Source organism: Somniosus microcephalus, unplaced genomic scaffold, assembly GCF_052327205.1.
Source record: "Somniosus microcephalus isolate GS21.2 unplaced genomic scaffold, FLI_Smic_1.0 unresolved_chr2, whole genome shotgun sequence".
Lineage (NCBI taxonomy): Eukaryota > Metazoa > Chordata > Chondrichthyes > Squaliformes > Somniosidae > Somniosus > Somniosus microcephalus.
The window spans coordinates 80,964,418-80,980,995 of NW_028225180.1; the positions used below are offsets into that span (position 1 = coordinate 80,964,418).

General features: G+C 52.2%; 1 protein-coding gene across 1 annotated transcript in view; it reads right to left on the reverse strand.

Annotated features, from left to right (window-relative positions):
• mus81 (MUS81 structure-specific endonuclease subunit) overlaps positions 1 to 16,578 on the reverse strand; it is a 124,336-nt gene that overhangs the window by 14,488 nt on the left and 93,270 nt on the right. Inside the window, exons 5-11 of the mRNA XM_085976182.1 lie at positions 14,184 to 14,282; positions 13,989 to 14,069; positions 12,598 to 12,686; positions 7,489 to 7,644; positions 5,198 to 5,419; positions 3,450 to 3,577; positions 349 to 461 (exon numbers count right to left, since the gene is read on the reverse strand). Of these exons, the coding sequence (XP_085832308.1) occupies positions 349 to 461; positions 3,450 to 3,577; positions 5,198 to 5,419; positions 7,489 to 7,644; positions 12,598 to 12,686; positions 13,989 to 14,069; positions 14,184 to 14,282 (888 nt within the window). The remainder of the gene's footprint in view (positions 1 to 348; positions 462 to 3,449; positions 3,578 to 5,197; positions 5,420 to 7,488; positions 7,645 to 12,597; positions 12,687 to 13,988; positions 14,070 to 14,183; positions 14,283 to 16,578) is intronic.

Below are 16,578 nucleotides of genomic sequence, written 5' to 3' on the forward strand. Positions count from 1 at the left end.
CCCCGGGGAACACACTTGTGTCGGGCAACACTCACCCCCGGGAACACACTTGTGTCGGGTAACACTCACCCCCGGGAACACACTTGTGTCGGGTAACACTCACCCCCCGGGGAACACACTTGTGTCGGTAACACTCACCCCCGGGGAACACACTTGTGTCCGGTAACACTCACCCCCGGGGAACACACTTGTGTCGGTAACACTCACCCCCGGGGAACACACAGTGAGCCAGTTCCAGAGCTGCTAGGACATCAGATTGCTATTTTGAGCCAATCAGACGGCTCTAAAGGATTGGACAGACCCAGCTGCCTCTTCCCGAGAACATCACGAGCGGGGAACGCGCCTTACCTTTTGCTCTCGGAAGCGCCCGTCCACGATGCTGCCGCACAAATCATCCATCCTTTTCCTCTCCACAACGTAATCCAGCACCAGCTCCTGGGCACGGGGGTTGTGCAGCTGCCCTGTAAGTGGACGAGGAGAGGATGCTGCTTAGGGTAAAGCACAATGGAAACAGAGCCAGCAGTTCAACAGCCCTTGGCGCGACTCGAACCCTTGTGTATCCCCCTTTCGTCCCAACAACGACAGCCTGCATTTATACAGCGCCTTTAACGTAGCAAAACGTCCCAAGGCGCTTCACAGGAGCGATTATAGAACAAAATTTGACCCCGAGCCACATGAGGAGATATTAGGACAGGCGACCAAAAGCTTGGTCAAAGACGTCGGTTGTAAGGGGGGAGACAGAGGCGGAGAGATTTGGGGGGGAATTCCAGAGCTTAGGGTCGAGGCTGCTGAAGGCATGGCCGCCACTGGTTTGATAAAAAAATTGATAAAAAGGGCGGAAAAAAAAGGAAATTAGCAAGAAATATAAAAACAGATTGTACGAGCTTCTACAAGTATGTAAAAAGGAAGAGAGCAACAAAAATAAGCGTTGGTCCCTTAGAGGCTGAGACAGGAGAAATTATATTGGGGGAACAAGGAAATGGCAGAGGCTTTAAACAAATATTTTCTATCTGACTTCACAGTAGAAGACACAAAAAGTATACATAGAAACATAGAAGATAGGAGCAGGAGTCGGCCATTCGGCCCCTCGAGCCTGTTCCGCCATTTAATGAGATCATGGCTGATCATCCAAATTCAGTACCCTGTCCCTGCCTTCTCCCCATATCCCTTGATCCCTTTAGCCTTAAGAAATATATCTAACTCCTTCTTGAATATATTTAATGAATTGGCCTCAACTGCCTTCTGTGGTAGAGAATTCCACAGGTTCACCACTCTCTGGGTGAAGAAATTCTTCCTCATCTCTGTCCTAAATGGCTTACCCCTTATCCTTAGACTGTGACCCCTGGTTCTGGATTCCCCTGCCATCGGGAACATCCTTCCTGCATCTAGTCTGTCTAGTCCTGTTAGAATTTTATAAGTTTCAATGAGATCCCCTCTCATTCTTCTAAACTCTAGCGAATATAAGCCCAATCGACCCAATCTCTCCTCATATGTCATTCCTGCCATCCCAGGTATCAGCCTGGTGAATCTTCGCTGCACTCCCTCCATGGCAAGAACATCCATCCTCAGATAAGGCGACCAAAACTGCACACAATACTCAAGGTGTGGTCTCACCAAGGCCCTGTACAACTGCAGCAAGACATCCTTGTTCCTGTACTCGAATACCAAAAATAGTGGGGAACCAAGGGGCTAATGAGAGCGAGGAACTTAAAGTAATTATCAGTAGAGAAAAAGTATGAGACAAACTAATGGGACTAAAAGCCGACAAATCCCCTGGACCTGATGGCCTACATCCTAGGGTTCTAAAAGAGGTGGCTGCAGAGATAGTGGATGCACTGGTTGTGATCTTCCCAAATTCCCTAGATTCTAGAATGGTAACCGTGGATCGGAAGGTATCAAATGTAACCCCGCTATTCAAGAAAGGAGGAAGAGAGAAAACCAGGAACTACAGGCCAGTTAGCCTGACATCAGTCATTGGCAAAATGCTAGAATCCATTATTAAGGAGGTGGTAACAGGGCACTTAGAATATCATATGATTGGTTTTATGACAGCGAAATCGTGTTTGACAAATTTATTAGAGTTTTTTGAGGATGTAACTAGCAGGGTAGATAAAGGGGAACCAGTGGATGTAATATATTTGGATTTCCAAAAGGCTTTCGATAAGGTGCCGCATAAAAGGTTGTTAAGCAAGATAGGGGCATGTGGGTTTGGGGGTAAGGTATTAGCATGGATAAAGGATTGGTTAACAGAGAGAAAACAGAGAGTAGGGATAAACGGGTCATTTTCAGATTGGCAGGCTGTAACTAGTCAGGTGCCGCAAGGATCAGTGCTTGGGGCCTCGGCTATTTACAATCTATATTAATGACTTAGATGAAGGGACCGAGCGCAATATATCCAAGTTTGCTGACGATACAAAGTTAGGTGGGAAAGTAAGCCGTGAGGAGGACACAAAGAGCCTGCAAAGGGATAGGTTAAGTGAGTGGGCAGTAAGGTGGCAGATGGAGTATCATGTGGGGAAATGTGAGGTTATTCACTTTGGTAGGAAGAATAGAAAAACAAGAGTGTTTTTTAAATGGCGAGGAACAATTAAATGTTGGTGTTCAGAGAGATTTGGGTGTCCTAGTACAAGAAACACAGGGTTCGCATGCAGGTACAGCAAGCAATTAGGAAGGCAAATGGCATGTTGGCCTTTATTGCAAGGGGGTTGGAGTATAAGAGTAAGGAAGTCTTGCTACAATTGTACAGGGCTTTGGTGAGACCACACCTGGAGTACTGTGCACAGTTCTGGTTTCCTTATCTAAGGAAGGATAGACTTGCCTTGGAGGCGGTGCAACGAAGGTTCACTAGACTGATTCCTGGGATGAGAGGGCTGTCCTATGAGGAGAGATTGAGTAGATTGGGCCGATACTCTCTGGAGTTTAGAAGAATGAGAGGTGATCTCATTGAAACATATAAGATTCTGAGGGGGATTGACAGGGTAGATGCAGGGAGGATGTTTCCCCCTGGCTGGAGTGTCTAGAACCAGGGGTCACAGTCTCAGGATAAGGGGTCGGCCATTTAGGACTGAGATGAGGAGGAATTTCTTCACTCAGAGGGCGGTGAATCTTTGGAATTCTCTACCCCAGAGGGCTGTGGAGGCTCAGTCGTTGAGTATATTCAAGGCTGAGATCGATAGATTTTTGGACTCTCGGGGAATCGAGGGATATGGAGATCGGGCAGGAAAGTGGAGTTGAGGTCGAAGATCAGCCATGATCTTATTGAATGGCGAAGCAGGCTCGAGGGGCCGAATGGCCGACTCCTGCTCCTGTTTCTTATGTTCTTATGGTCGAGTGATGGAAAATCGGGGATGCTCAAGAGGCCAGAATTGGAAGAGCGCAGAGATCCTGAGCTTTGAGCTTCCAGCCACCTACGGCCCGCGCTCTAGAGGTCCTGCCCACTGCTGCAATACCTGGCGGGTGCTGCACTTTCTCCCGAGCCACCCACAGGAAGTCCCCGACGTGAAGCTTGCGGACGTCAAAGTCGATGCCATTCTTCTTCAGCTCGGTCACCAGTTCCCGCTTCCTGTGGCTTGCTCCGCTGAAGAAGCACAAGGCAAGAGTCAGAAGGCGTGTAATGGAGCGGGCGCCCGATCGCAGGGTAGGGGCTGCATTAACTACCGACACCGGTCTGCTCTCGACCCTGCCTCACCGAATGGCAGGAGTCGGCCATGCCCTGCACAGCCCATGGACACGTGTCCATGAACATGGGAACAGGAGGAGGCCATTCAGCCCCTCGAGTCTGTTCCGCCATTCAATCAGATCATGGCTGATCTGTATCTTAACTCCATCTACCCGCCTTGGTTCTGTAACTCTCAACACCCTTACCCAACAAAAATCGATCAATCTCAGTTTTGAAATTTTCAATTGACCCCTCCAGCCTCAACAGCTTTTTGGGGGGGAGTGTTCCAGGTCTCCACCACCCTGTGTGTGAAGAAGTGCTTCCCGACATCACCCCTGAACGACCTGGCTCTAATTTTAAGGTGACGCCCCCTTGTTCTGGACTCCCCCCACCAGAGGAAATAGTTTCTCTCTATCTACTCCTCTGATCATCTTAAACACCTCGATTAGATCACCCCCTAATCTTCTGAACTCGAGGGAATACGAGCCTAGCCCATGCAATCTGTCTTCATAATTTAACCCTGGTATCATGGGGATAGAGTGGGCGAGATAGCAGAGGACGCTCAGCAACCGTAGCCTGCACGAGTCAGCGCCCACAACTCCTGCGCAGTGAGATCCTGGGCTTAGCGGCAGGGAGGAGCTGGTAAGTGCGCGGAGGGCCAAGTCGCCACGTACCACCCTGCAATCTGCTTCAAGGCCTGTGAGGGTGTAACGAGAGGGTGAAAGAGAAACACACGCACTGATCCCTGGGATGAGAGGGTTGTCCTATGAGGAGAGATTGTGTAGATTGGGCCAATACTCTCTGGAGTTTAGAAGAATGAGAGGTGATCTCATTGAAACAAAGTTCTGAGGGGGATTGACAGGGTAGATGCAGCGAGGTTGTTTCCCCTGGCTGGGGAGTCTAGAACCAGGGGTCACAGTCTCAGGATAAGGGGTCGGCCATTTAGGACTGAGATGAGAAATTTCTTCACTCAGAGGGCGGTGAATCTTTGGAATTCTCTACCCCAGAGGGCTGTGGAGGCTCAGTTGTTGAGTATATTCAAGACTGAGATCGAGAGGTTTTTGGACTCTAGGGGAATCGAGGGATACGGGGATCGGGCGGGAAAGTGGAGTTGAGATCGATGATCAGCCATGATCTTATTGAATGGCGGAGCGGGCTCGAGGGGCCGAATGGCCGACTCCTGCTCCTAATTCTTATGTTCGTAATAAGAGGCTGAAATAAATCGTGGAGCAGCTGGAAACATTTCAATGCAGTATGGAAGTTAGAATGATTATTATAAAACACACTCCCTCCAGAGCGCAAGTGTGGTACTGTGCTGAAAGAGAGGGGAGGAGAGGGGAGGGGAGGGGAGGGGTGGGGAGGAGAGGGGAGGAGAGGAGAGGAGAGGGGGGAGAGGAGAGGGGGGAGAGGAGAGGGGGGAAGAGGAGAGGGGGGAAGAGGAGAGGGGGGAAGAGGAGAGGGGGGAAGAGGAGAGGGGGGAAGAGGAGAGGGGGGAGAGGAGAGGGAGCAGACATTGGGACATTCTCATTCCAGACGTACGCTGTCGTTTCGATAAAGTCGATGCACAGGACGACGTCAAACTCCCCAGGACTGAAGGTGAATTCGGGGACGTGGGTGAACGGAGGCTGCAGGCCGTGGCTGCTGCTGCTGGTGCTCTGGGATTCCGCCGATTCCTGGCTCTCGGCCGACACTAGGCCTGCGGCTGGACCGTGCGGCTCTCCGCTGAACACCGTGTGGAACAGCGGCGGCTCGGTGCTGGTCCTGTCGGGGAAGGAAAGCTCCGTGAAAGAAAGCTGAAATCACACCGAGGGAGTTCGGGAAGGATCGCACATCCCCCCCCCGCCCCCCGTTAAATTCTCCCCGTTACCCAACATCTACCTCAGCACTATCGCCTCCGAGTCAGAAAAAAGAAAAAGACTCCCATTTCTCCAGCGCCTTTCACCACCTCAGGACGTCCAAAAGCGCTTTACAGCCAATGAAGTACTTTATTGAAATAACAACAGAAAATGCTGGAAAAACTCAGCAAGTCAGGCAACATCCGTGGAGAGAAATTTGAGTTGACGTTTCGGGTTTGACCCTTCTTCAAAACTTATTTCGGATTTCCAACATCTGCAGTATTTTGCTAAAGTACTTTATTGAAGTGTAGTCACTGTTGTAATGTGGGAAACATGGCAGCCAATTTGCGCACAGCAAGCTCCCACAAACAGCAATGTGATAATTACCAGTACTGCCCCTCCGACAGTGCGGCGCTCCCTCAGTACTGCCCCTCCGATAGTGCGGTGCTCCCTCAGTACTGCCCCTCCGACAGTGCGGCACTCCCTCAGTACCGCCCCTCCGACAGTGCGGCGCTCCCTCAGTACTGCCCCTCCGACAGTGCGGCGCTCCCTCAGTACTGCCCCTCCGACAGTGCGGCGCTCCCTCAGTACCGCCCCTCCGACAGTGTGGCGCTCCCTCAGTACTGCCCCTCCGACAGTGCGGCGCTCCCTTAGTACTGCCCCTCCGACAGTGCGGCACTCCCTCAGTCTCTTCTCTTAGGCAGTCCCTCGGAACCGAGGATGACTTGCTTCCACACTAAAAATGAGTTCTCAGGTGACCGATTAGTCCAATGCGGGACCTACAGTCTCTGTAGCAGTACGCCGTTCCGGTCTGTCACTGTTGGGGCTGTCCATGAGAGTCCTGACGTTCCAGGTCCCGAACTTCATTTTAAAGGGTGGAAGATGCCTGTGCATGAGTTCTTTTAATGTGGGGTGGCCGTTGCACACCAGCTACCACACGGGCTTGACAGAGCAAAGTCTTGGTCCAATAGCAAGGGGATCCAAGGCGATTGGAGACCAGGCCCTGCTACATCAGTCTAGCATACACTCCCAGGGCAGGTCCCTTCCACTCTGCTAACTATACAATGCTCAGTCTAGCCTGGGGTAGCTCAGCAGTCAAATAAGAGACTGCAAAAGAACATCTCGCGGCGCTCCCTCAGTACTGCCCCTCCGACAGTGCGGCGCTCCCTCAGTACTGACCCTCCGACAGTGCGGCACTCCATCAGAACTGTCCCTCCAACAGTGCGGCGCTCCCTCAGTACCGCCCCTCCGACAGTGCGGCGCTCCCTCAGTACCGCCCCTCCGACAGTGCGGCGCTCCCTCAGTACCGCCCCTCCGACAGTGCGGCGCTCCCTCGGTACTGCCCCTCTGACAGTGCGGCGCTCCCTCGGTACTGCCCCTCCGACAGTGTGGTGCTCCCTCGGTACTGCCCCTCCGACAGTGCGGCGCTCCCTCAGTACCGCCCCTCCGACAGTGCGGTGCTCCCTCAGTACCGTCCCTCCGACAATGCGGCGCTCCCTCAGCACTGCCCCTCCGACAGTGCGGCACTCCATCAGAACTGTCCCTCCGACAGTGCGGCGCTCCATCAGTACTGACCCTCCGACAGTGTGGTGCTCCCTCAGTACCGCCCCTCCGACAGTGCGGCGCTCCCTCAGTACTGCCCCTCTGACAGTGCGGCGCTCCCTCAGTACCGCCCCTCCGACAGTGCGGCGCTCCCTCAGCACTGCCCCTCCGACAGTGCGGCACTCCATCAGAACTGTCCCTCCGACAGTGCGGCGCTCCATCAGTACTGACCCTCCGACAGTGCGGCGCTCCCTCAGTACCGCCCCTCCGACAGTGCGGCGCTCCCTCCGACAGTGCGGCGCTCCCTCCAACTACCCGTGCTGCCCATACCTCACCGAGAGTCAGGGGCAGAATATGGGCAAGACAGAGGGATAACGTGGGAAAGGATGGCGCAGACAGCACAATAAAACTCAGCAGTAAAGGCCCCCCCCCACCTTGAATCCCGGGGCTTACTGTGACGTTGCGATCGCTGGGAGCTGGTCTTCATCACCTCCCTCGGCGAGGCCGAGCTCCGCCGTTCCGGCCTGCGCTTCCTCCATCCGCTCCTGCTCCAAGTGTTCCGCGGTCAACTTTTCGCCGAGCTTCAAGCCTTTGTCAGTCAGCGTGAATCTGAGTGGGCCAGACAACAAGAGACTCGTTTAAATACCAACAACTCCCATTGATACAGCGTCTTTAATATAAAATGTCCCAAGGTGCTTCACTGGAGCGATTATCAAACATAATCTGACCCCGAGCCACATATAAGGAGATATTAGGGCAGGTGACCAAAAGCTTGGTCACAGAGGTAGGTTTTAAGGAGGGTCATAAAGGAGGAGAGAGAGGCGGAGAGGTTTAGGGAGGGAATTCCAGAGCTCAGGGCCCAGGCAGCTGAAGGCACGGCCGCCAATGGTGGAGCGATTAAAATCAGGAGATGGTCAAGGGGCCAGAATTGGAGGAGCGCAGAGATCTCGGGGGGTTGTGGGGCTGGAGGAGGTTACAGAGATAGGGAGGGGGGCGAGGAGGCCGCGGAGGGATTTGAAAACGAGGATGGAGATTTTTTAAATCGAGGCGTTGCCCGTCCGGGAGCCAATGTAGGCCAGCGAGCAACAGATTCGCGAGAGTGAGTTCAACCAAGGGTTCAGGAGGCACCAGAGGAGCCCCACCCGATCAAATGCCTCTAGTGGCCCCCCCATTAATGTCGGTGGGTTGGCCAGCTATTATTTTCTTTACGGCAGTGAGCAGGATGGCTGATAGTAACAGCCTGGACGATTTACAAGGGAAACATACCGTCAGCCAAGGATCAATGATCAGGAAAGCAAGATAAAGGCGGAAATCTACCGTTAATTATCGAGAGCGGTCAACACAAGCTGTCGCGAACCCTGAGCATAAAGCTGGATATCACTGCACCAGGTCTCTGCAACCCTGCCCTGTGCTTCCTAATTCCTGCGGCAGGGGATTCTCGAGCGAGGGTGGGGGGGGGGGGGGGGGGGGTGGCGGCGGGAAGAGAATCGAATTTAAAGGAAGCTGGTTAAGAATGAAGTCGGAGAGTAAAGATGTGCGCACAAAGGGGCCGCGAGCATGGTGGAGCACGCTGCCCCGGAAAGACCGAATTCGCCACGCGCCCAGGGCGAGAGCAGCTACTGCCAGCGCTGGCCAGGGACACTCCGGGTCCGTCCGGACGCTCCGAGACACCACGGCACGGCTGCTGAGCAATGGACTTCACCGAGGAACCGGCAGGCCAGAGCCGGCTGGAGTCGAGCAGGAATCGCAACACATGGAGACAGGCGGCTCGGCCCAACCAGTCCGCGCTGGACTGTATCCTCCATACGAGCGCTGTCCTATCCCGTGTGACTGCCCTGTTTCGGTGGCCCTTTAACCTGACCTCCACCCTTTCAGACAGCCACCTGTCTAACACAGCATCTCATAAGAACGTAAGAAATAAGAGCAGGAGTCGGCCATTCGGCCCCTCGAGCCTGCTCCGCCATTCAATGAGATCATGGCTGATCTGATCTTCTACCTCAACTCCACTTTCCCGCCCGATCCACATATACCTTGATCCCCCTAGAGTCCAAAAATCTCTCGATCTCAGCCTTGAATATACTCAATGACTGAGCCTCCACAGCCCTCTGGGGTAGAGAATTCCAAAGATTCACCGCCCTCCGAGTGAAGAAATTCCTCCTCATCTCAGTCCTAAATGGCCGACCCCTTACCCGGAGACTGTGACCCCTGGTTCTAGACTCCCCAGCCTGGGGAAACAGCCTCTCAGCATCTACCCTGTCAATCCCCCATCAGAATCTTATATGTTTCAATTAGATCACCTAAATCCAAATCCAAATCAACTTTTATTGTCATTGTTGGTGCACAAGTGCAGTACAACGGCTTGCGGCTCCCGAGAGTGTACATTTAGATTAAGACATTTAAACATTCAACATACTTTTGGCTTGTAATACATTAACATAAGCATACCCATAATAAAGTGCATTGGCAGATGTGCAGGCTTTAGAGTTTATTTGTGGAGTTCAGTAGGATGACAGCCCTGGGAAAGAAGCTGTTCCTAAATCTGGTCGTTCGGGTGCGAATGCATCTGTAGCGTCTCCCAGATGGCAGGAGGGCGAACAGACTGTGGCTGGGGTGGGTAGGGTCTTTGATGATGGTCCGTGACCTCCGTAAACAGTGTTTCTGGTATATGTGCTCTATGGTCGGTAGCCGGGTGCCGGTAATGCGTTGGGCAGTTTTGACTACCCGCTGCAGGGCTTTCCAGTCATAGTAGCTACAGCTGCCATACCATACTGTGATACAGTTCGTCAGGGTGCTCTCTATTGTGCAGCGGTAAAAGTTAGAGAGGATCAGGGGTGACAGGTTACATCCCTTCAGCCTCCTTCGGAAATATAGGCGCTGCTGGGCCTTCTTCATCAGAGAGGAGGTATTGAAGGACCTCTCATTCTTCTGAACTCCAGAGAGTATCGGCCCAATCTACTCAATCTCTCCTCATAGGGCAACCCTCTCATCCCAGGGATCGATCGAGTGAACCTTCGTTGCACCGCCTCCAAGGCAAGTACAGGAAACTCTCGTTTAAACGGCACCTAAATATCCGAGATTCTCTATTAACCGGCAAAATTCTCACTCTGAAAACAACACCTCAATAACCGGCAATGTTGCCGAGTCCGAGTCTCCCGCGGTGGCCAAGTTAGTCAGTGGGGGTAGTTCTCCAAACGGCCACTACTTGGCTTCTTGGCGCTGTCGGAAGTCCGAACACCTCAATAACCGGAGTCTGACTCTCCCGCGCTGCCGGTAGTCTCTTCTGATCTGCCATTTTACAGTGGTACTGTGTGTCTCCCACGCTGCTGGTAGTTATTGCATTGCATTACCCTCAACTAGCAGTACTGTACTTAATCAAGCATCTTCCACCATCCATTTAACACAACATTACGTAGGTGAGTACCCAATTACTGTATACTGCACATTTCTTGATTAAAAAAAAAAATTTTCTTCGTTAAAAATAGCCTCGGTAGATAACCCTCTCCGTCATCCGGAATTTTTGATCAACCGGCAACACGCCGGTCCCGTTGGTGCCGGATACCAAAGAGTTTCCTGTATATTGTCATGAATGAATCTTATCATGACTCATGAAGTAACACTGGGCGGCCAGCTGGTGGCGCCATCCAAGGAGTATAAATACTCGGGCGTGGGCCCAGCTTGCTCAGGATGTTTCTGTAACCAGGAACTAGTGATATAACTAGAAATCTCATGGTTTTGAAACAGTTGATTAAAGCTTTGTTTTATACAGGAAACTTTGTGATATCCAGCACCGACGGGACCGAGCTGTTGCCGATCTATCAAAACTGCCGGACATACAAAGTTAATGTTGAAGCATACGGAGGTTTTCATCTCCGTATCTGACAACAAACACTGTTGCTTAGCAACAGCTTGTAAACAGTCAGCCCGTACCTTGGAAGCATCTCTGGAGCTTAGCAACAGCTTCAGAGAGACTTTCTAGTGCCCGACTGTTGAAAACAAAGCCACGAGAAGGAAAAAAACCTAATAAAACGGCTCCTGATTTCTGCCGGTAGATCGAGGTTTCCGGACATACAACGTCCGGATAAACCAAAGTTTCCTGAACTCAAACCAAGGGCTCAGTAGTCTTTTTACATCATATATCCTTTCTTAGAATGCAGAAGGAGGCCATTCGGCCCATCGTGCCTGTGCTGGCTCTTTGAAAGAGCTCTCCAATTAGCCCCACTCCCCCCTCTGCTCTCTCCCCACAGCCCTGCACATTTTTCCTCATCAAGTATTTATCCAATTCCCCTTTTGAAAGTTACGATTGAATCTGCTCCCACCGCCCTTTCAGACAGCGCATGACAACTCGCTGCGTAAAAAAAACTCTCTCCTCGCCTCCAATTTTTTGGGGGTGCGCAGCCCGTTCACAGAGCTTTAACAGGGAACGTTGCTCCGCTCCCCCTCTGGCTCTCTTGACGATTATCTTCAATCTGTGTCCTCTGGTTACCGACCCTCCTGCCACTGGAAACAGTTTGAACTTGATTTTAAATGTTCACGTAGTCTCGGCTTCGATCTCCAACTCCGGCATAGCGCGCTCCACAGCCCCTCAGCCGCTGTGGTGAAAAAGATTCCCTCCTGCTCTCGGTCCTAAATCTCTTACATTTAATCTTATTATTTCTATAAGCACTCTCGTTTGAACCCCTCAATCATGAATGCAGTCTGTTTCTATCTACGCTGTCCCATCCCTTCATAATTCTCAGCACCTCTGCCTTATCTGAGGAAGGATGTTCCTGCCATGGAGAGAGTGCAGTGAAGAGTCACTAGACTGATACCTGGGATGGCAGGAATGACGTATGAGGAGAGATTGGGTCGATTGGGCTTATACTCGCTGGAGTTTAGAAGAATGAGAGGTGATCTCATTGAAACATACAAAATTCTTACAGGGCTTGACAGGGTAGATGCAGGGAGGATGTTTCCCCTGGCTGGGGAGTCTAGAACCAGGGGTCACAGTCTCAGGATAAGGGGTCGGCCATTTGGGACTGAGATGAGGAGAAATTTCTTCACTCAGAGGGTGGTGAATCTTTGGAATTCTCTGCCCCAGAGGGCTGTGGAGGCTCAGTCGTTGAGTATATTCAAGACAGAAATCAATAGATTTTTGAATATTAAGGGAATCAAGGGATATGGGGATAGTGCGGGAAAGTGGAGATGAGGTAGAAGATCAGCCATGATCTTATTGAATGACGGAGCAGGCTCGAGGAGCCGAATGGCCGACTCCTGCTCCTAATTCTTATGTTCTTAGGGCCCAGGCAGCTGAAGGCACGGCTGCCAATGGTGGAGCGATGGAAATCGGGGGGAAAGCGCAAGGGGCCGGAATTGGAGGAGCGCCGAGATCTCGGAGGGTTGTAGGGACTGGAGGAGGTTACAGAGACAGGGATGGGGGGGGGGTGGTGAGCAAAGGATTTGAACACAAAGGATGGGAATATCTTATAAAATCAAGGCGTTGCCGGACCGGGAGCCAACGTAGGTGAGGAAATAATGGCTCGATCATTACAGGGCCGATTCCACCCGGACGATCTCTTCTCCTACCTGGCTGGGAAACCAGTCTTTATCACGAGGTCCTTCTGGATTAAGGCGCTGATTGACGACCAGGCATTGTACCGGTAACTTGCTTTAAACTGTTTAAAAAAAAAAAAATAGCTAGAAAAAAATGGGACTGACATAACTGCCAAAAACACATGACGCCCTCAAGTGCCAAGGCGAGTGCCTTCAGGAATGTCCCTTGGTGGAGCGATGCAAATCGGGGGATGCTCAAGAGGCCAGAATTGGAGGAGCGCAGAGATCTCAAGGGGGGGGGGGGGGGTGTAGTGGGGCTGGAGGAGGTTACAGAGATAGGGAAGAGCGAGGGCCGCGGAGGGATTTGAACACAAAAAATAAAAGCCAGAGTTACATTTCTATAGCACCTTTCACGACCACCGGACGTCTCAAAGCACTTTACAGCCAATGAAGTACTTTTTGAAGTGTGGTCACTGTTGTAATTGTGGGAAATACAGCAGCCAAAATTGCGCACAGCAAGCTCCCACAAACAGCAATGTGATAATGTCCAGATAATCAGTTTTAGTGATGTTGGTTGAGGGATAAATATTGGCCCCAGGACATCGGGGGAGAACTCCCCCTGCTCCTCTTCGAAATAGTGGCCGTGGGATCTTTTACGTCCACCTGAGGGGGCAGACGGGGCCTCGGTTTAACGTCTCGTCCGAAAGACGGCACCTCCGACAGTGCGGCGCTCCCTCAGTACTGCCCCTCCGACAGTGCGGCGCTCTCTCAGTACTGCCCCTCCGACAGTGCGGCGCTCCCTCAGTACTGCCCCTCCGACAGTGCGGCACTCCCTCAGTACTGCCCCTCCGACAGTGCGGTACTCCCTCAGTACTGCCCCTCCGACAGTGCGGCGCTCCCTCAGTGCCGCCCCTCCGACAGTGTGGCGCTCCCTCAGTACTGTCCCTCTGACAGTGGGGCGCTCCCTCAGCACCGCCCCTCCGACAGTGCAGCGCTCCCTCAGCACTGCCCCTCCGACAGTGTGGCGCTCCCTCAGCACTGCACTGGGAGTGTCAGCTTGGATTCATGCGCTCAAGTACCTGGAGCGGGACTCGAGCCCACAATAAGGATGAGAACTTTAAAATTGAGGCGTTGTCGGACCGGAAGTCAATGTAGGTCAACGTGCACGGGGTGGGGGGGGGGGGGGTGACGGGTGAACGGGGCGAATTGAGTTGGGAGACATGGGTATCAGACTGCAACGCAGATCTCGTGGAGGGGAGGGGGATCTTCCTCACTCCCTGGCGTCTGGCTTCGGATATCTGTGTGTGTGTGGGGGAGGTGGGGGGAAACAGTTTGAAGGCCTGTCTCATTTGTCAATGGAAAAGTCTCGCGGAAGCAATCAAGGTGCGCAGGGGTCAAGTCAAGGAGGGTTACAGGCAACTCACGTGAGTGAACGATATCCGGCACAGGGGCTGTGCTTTCCGTTGCAGTTCTGCCTTTGTCATGAAGCCCCGGTAGTTTGGCTTCTGAAAAAAGTTGGGCGAGAATAGCAGCTCATGGTAAATGGCACACGGCGACGACAGATTTGCTCAATAAGGTGCACAATTTAAAGCGGGGCGCGCGCGCTCCCCCTCACTTGCCTTTGCCTCTCTGCAGAACGTCAGTAAGAGCGCATATCCGCCCGAGCGCTTCTGTGGCTTGTACTCTTGCTCCTCGCGGTTTTCCGGCCTCCTCCTTTTCTGCAACGGAAGAGCACCGACGGGCGTTACCACGCGGTGTAAACAGCCCAGCCCGAGGGGCCGAGGCGGTCTCTCAAAACAACATGGGAGCCCGAGGAGGCCATTTGGCCCCTCGAGCCTGCTACATCGAGTCGACGACCCAGAAACAGGACAATCGGCCCAACTGCTCCGTGCCGGTGTTTCTGCTCCACACCAGCTTCCTCCCACCCCTCTTCATCTCACCCCATCAACACATCCTTCATCCCTCATGTGCTTCCCCTTAAATGCATCTACTTTGGTCATAAAAACAGGAAGGCAGATTATTATCTGAACGGCAATAGATTGGGAGAAGGGGGAAGTGCAACGAGACCTGGGTGTCCTTGTGCACCAGTCGCTGAAGGTAAGCATGCAGGTGCAGCAGGCGGTTAAGGCGGCAAATGGTATGTTGCCCTTCGTTGCAAGAGAGTTCGAGTACAGGAACAAGGATGTCTTGCTACAGTTGTACAGGGCCTTGGTGAGGCCACACCTTGAGTATTGTGTGGAGTTTTGGTCGCCTTATCTGAGGAAGGATGTTCTTGCCATGGAGGGAGTGCAGCGAAGATTCACCAGGCTGATACCTGGGATGGCAGGAATGACGTATGAGGAGAGATTGGGTCAATTGGGCTTACATTCGCTAGAGTTTAGAAGAATGAGAGGGGATCTCATTGAAACTTATAAAATTCTAACAGGACTGGAGAGACTAGATGCAGGAAGGATGTTCCCGATGGCGGGGGAGTCCAGAACCAGGGGTCACAGTCTAAGGATAAGGGGTAAGCCATTTAGGACAGAGATGAGGAGGAATTTCTTCACCCAGAGAGTGGTGAACCTGTGGAATTCTCTACCACAGAAGGCAGTGGAGGCCAATTCATTAAATATATTCAAGAAGGAGTTAGATATATTTCTTAAGGCTAAAGGGATCAAGGGATATGGGGAGAAAGCAGGGACAGGGTACTGAATTTGGATGATCAGCCATGATCTCATTAAATGGCGGAGCAGGCTCGAGGGGCTGAATGGCCGACTCCTGCTCCTATCTTCTATGTTTCTATACTATTCGCCTCCACCAGTCCCTGTGGTAGCGAGTTCCACATTCACAGAATCACAGAAACCCCACAGTGCAGATAGAGGCCATTTCGGCCCATCGAGCCTGCACCGACACATATCCCACCCGATCCCCGTAACCCCTACACCAACACATATCCCACCCTATCCCTGTAACCCCACGTATTTAATCCCCCTAACACTAAGGGTCAATTTATCATAGCCAATCAACCTAACCTGCACATCTTTGGACTGTGGGAGGAAACCGGAGCACCCGGAGAAAACCCACGCAAACACGGGGAGAATGTGCAAACTCCACACAGACAGTCGCCCGAGGCCGGATTCGAACCCGGGTCTCTGGCGCTGTGAGGCAACAGTGCTAACCACTATGCCACCGTGCTTTCTCCCCACTCTCTGGGTAAAGAAGTTTCTCCTGAATTCCCTGTTGGATTTATTCGTCCCGCCGTTCAATTCACGCCCCACCAGAGGAAATAGTTTTTCTCCACATTAAAATATTATCTCTCAATTTTAAAATTCTCATCCTCGTTTTCAAATCCCTCCGCGGCCTCGCCCCCCCTCCCTTTCTCTGTAACCTCCTCCAGCCCCCACCCCCCCTCCACCAGATCTCTGCGCTCCTCCAATTCTGCCCTCTTGACCATCCCCCGATTTCCATCGCTCCACCATTGGCGGCCGTGCCTTCAGCTGCCTGGGCCCCGAGCTCTGGAATTCCCTTCCTAAACCTCTCCGCCTCTCTCTCCTCCTTTAAGACGCTCCTTAAAACCGACCTCTTTGACCAAGCTTTTGGTCACCTGTCCTAATATCTCCTTATGTGACTCGGTGTCAAATTTTGTTTGATAATCGCTCCTGTGAAGCGCCTTGGGACGTTTTACTACGTTAAGGGTGCTATATAAATGCACGTCGTTGTTATCTACCCTTTCAAAGCCTTTAATCATCTTAAACACCTCGATTAGATCACCCCATAATCTTCTAAACTCGAGGGAGTACAAGCCCAGTCTGTGCAACCTGTCCTTGTAATTTAACCCTTTTGGTCCTGGTATCATTCTGGTGAATCTATACTTGCACGCGCCCGCCCCCCCCCTCCGAGGCTTAAAGGGACAGGCCAGGTTTGGAACGAAAGGTTCGGACCGTGTTTCAGACCCTAGTCAATTGGACGGTAGATACAAATTTGTTTGCTACCAAATATCACTCATCGCGGAAGCCCCGAAAGAACCCGAGGTCG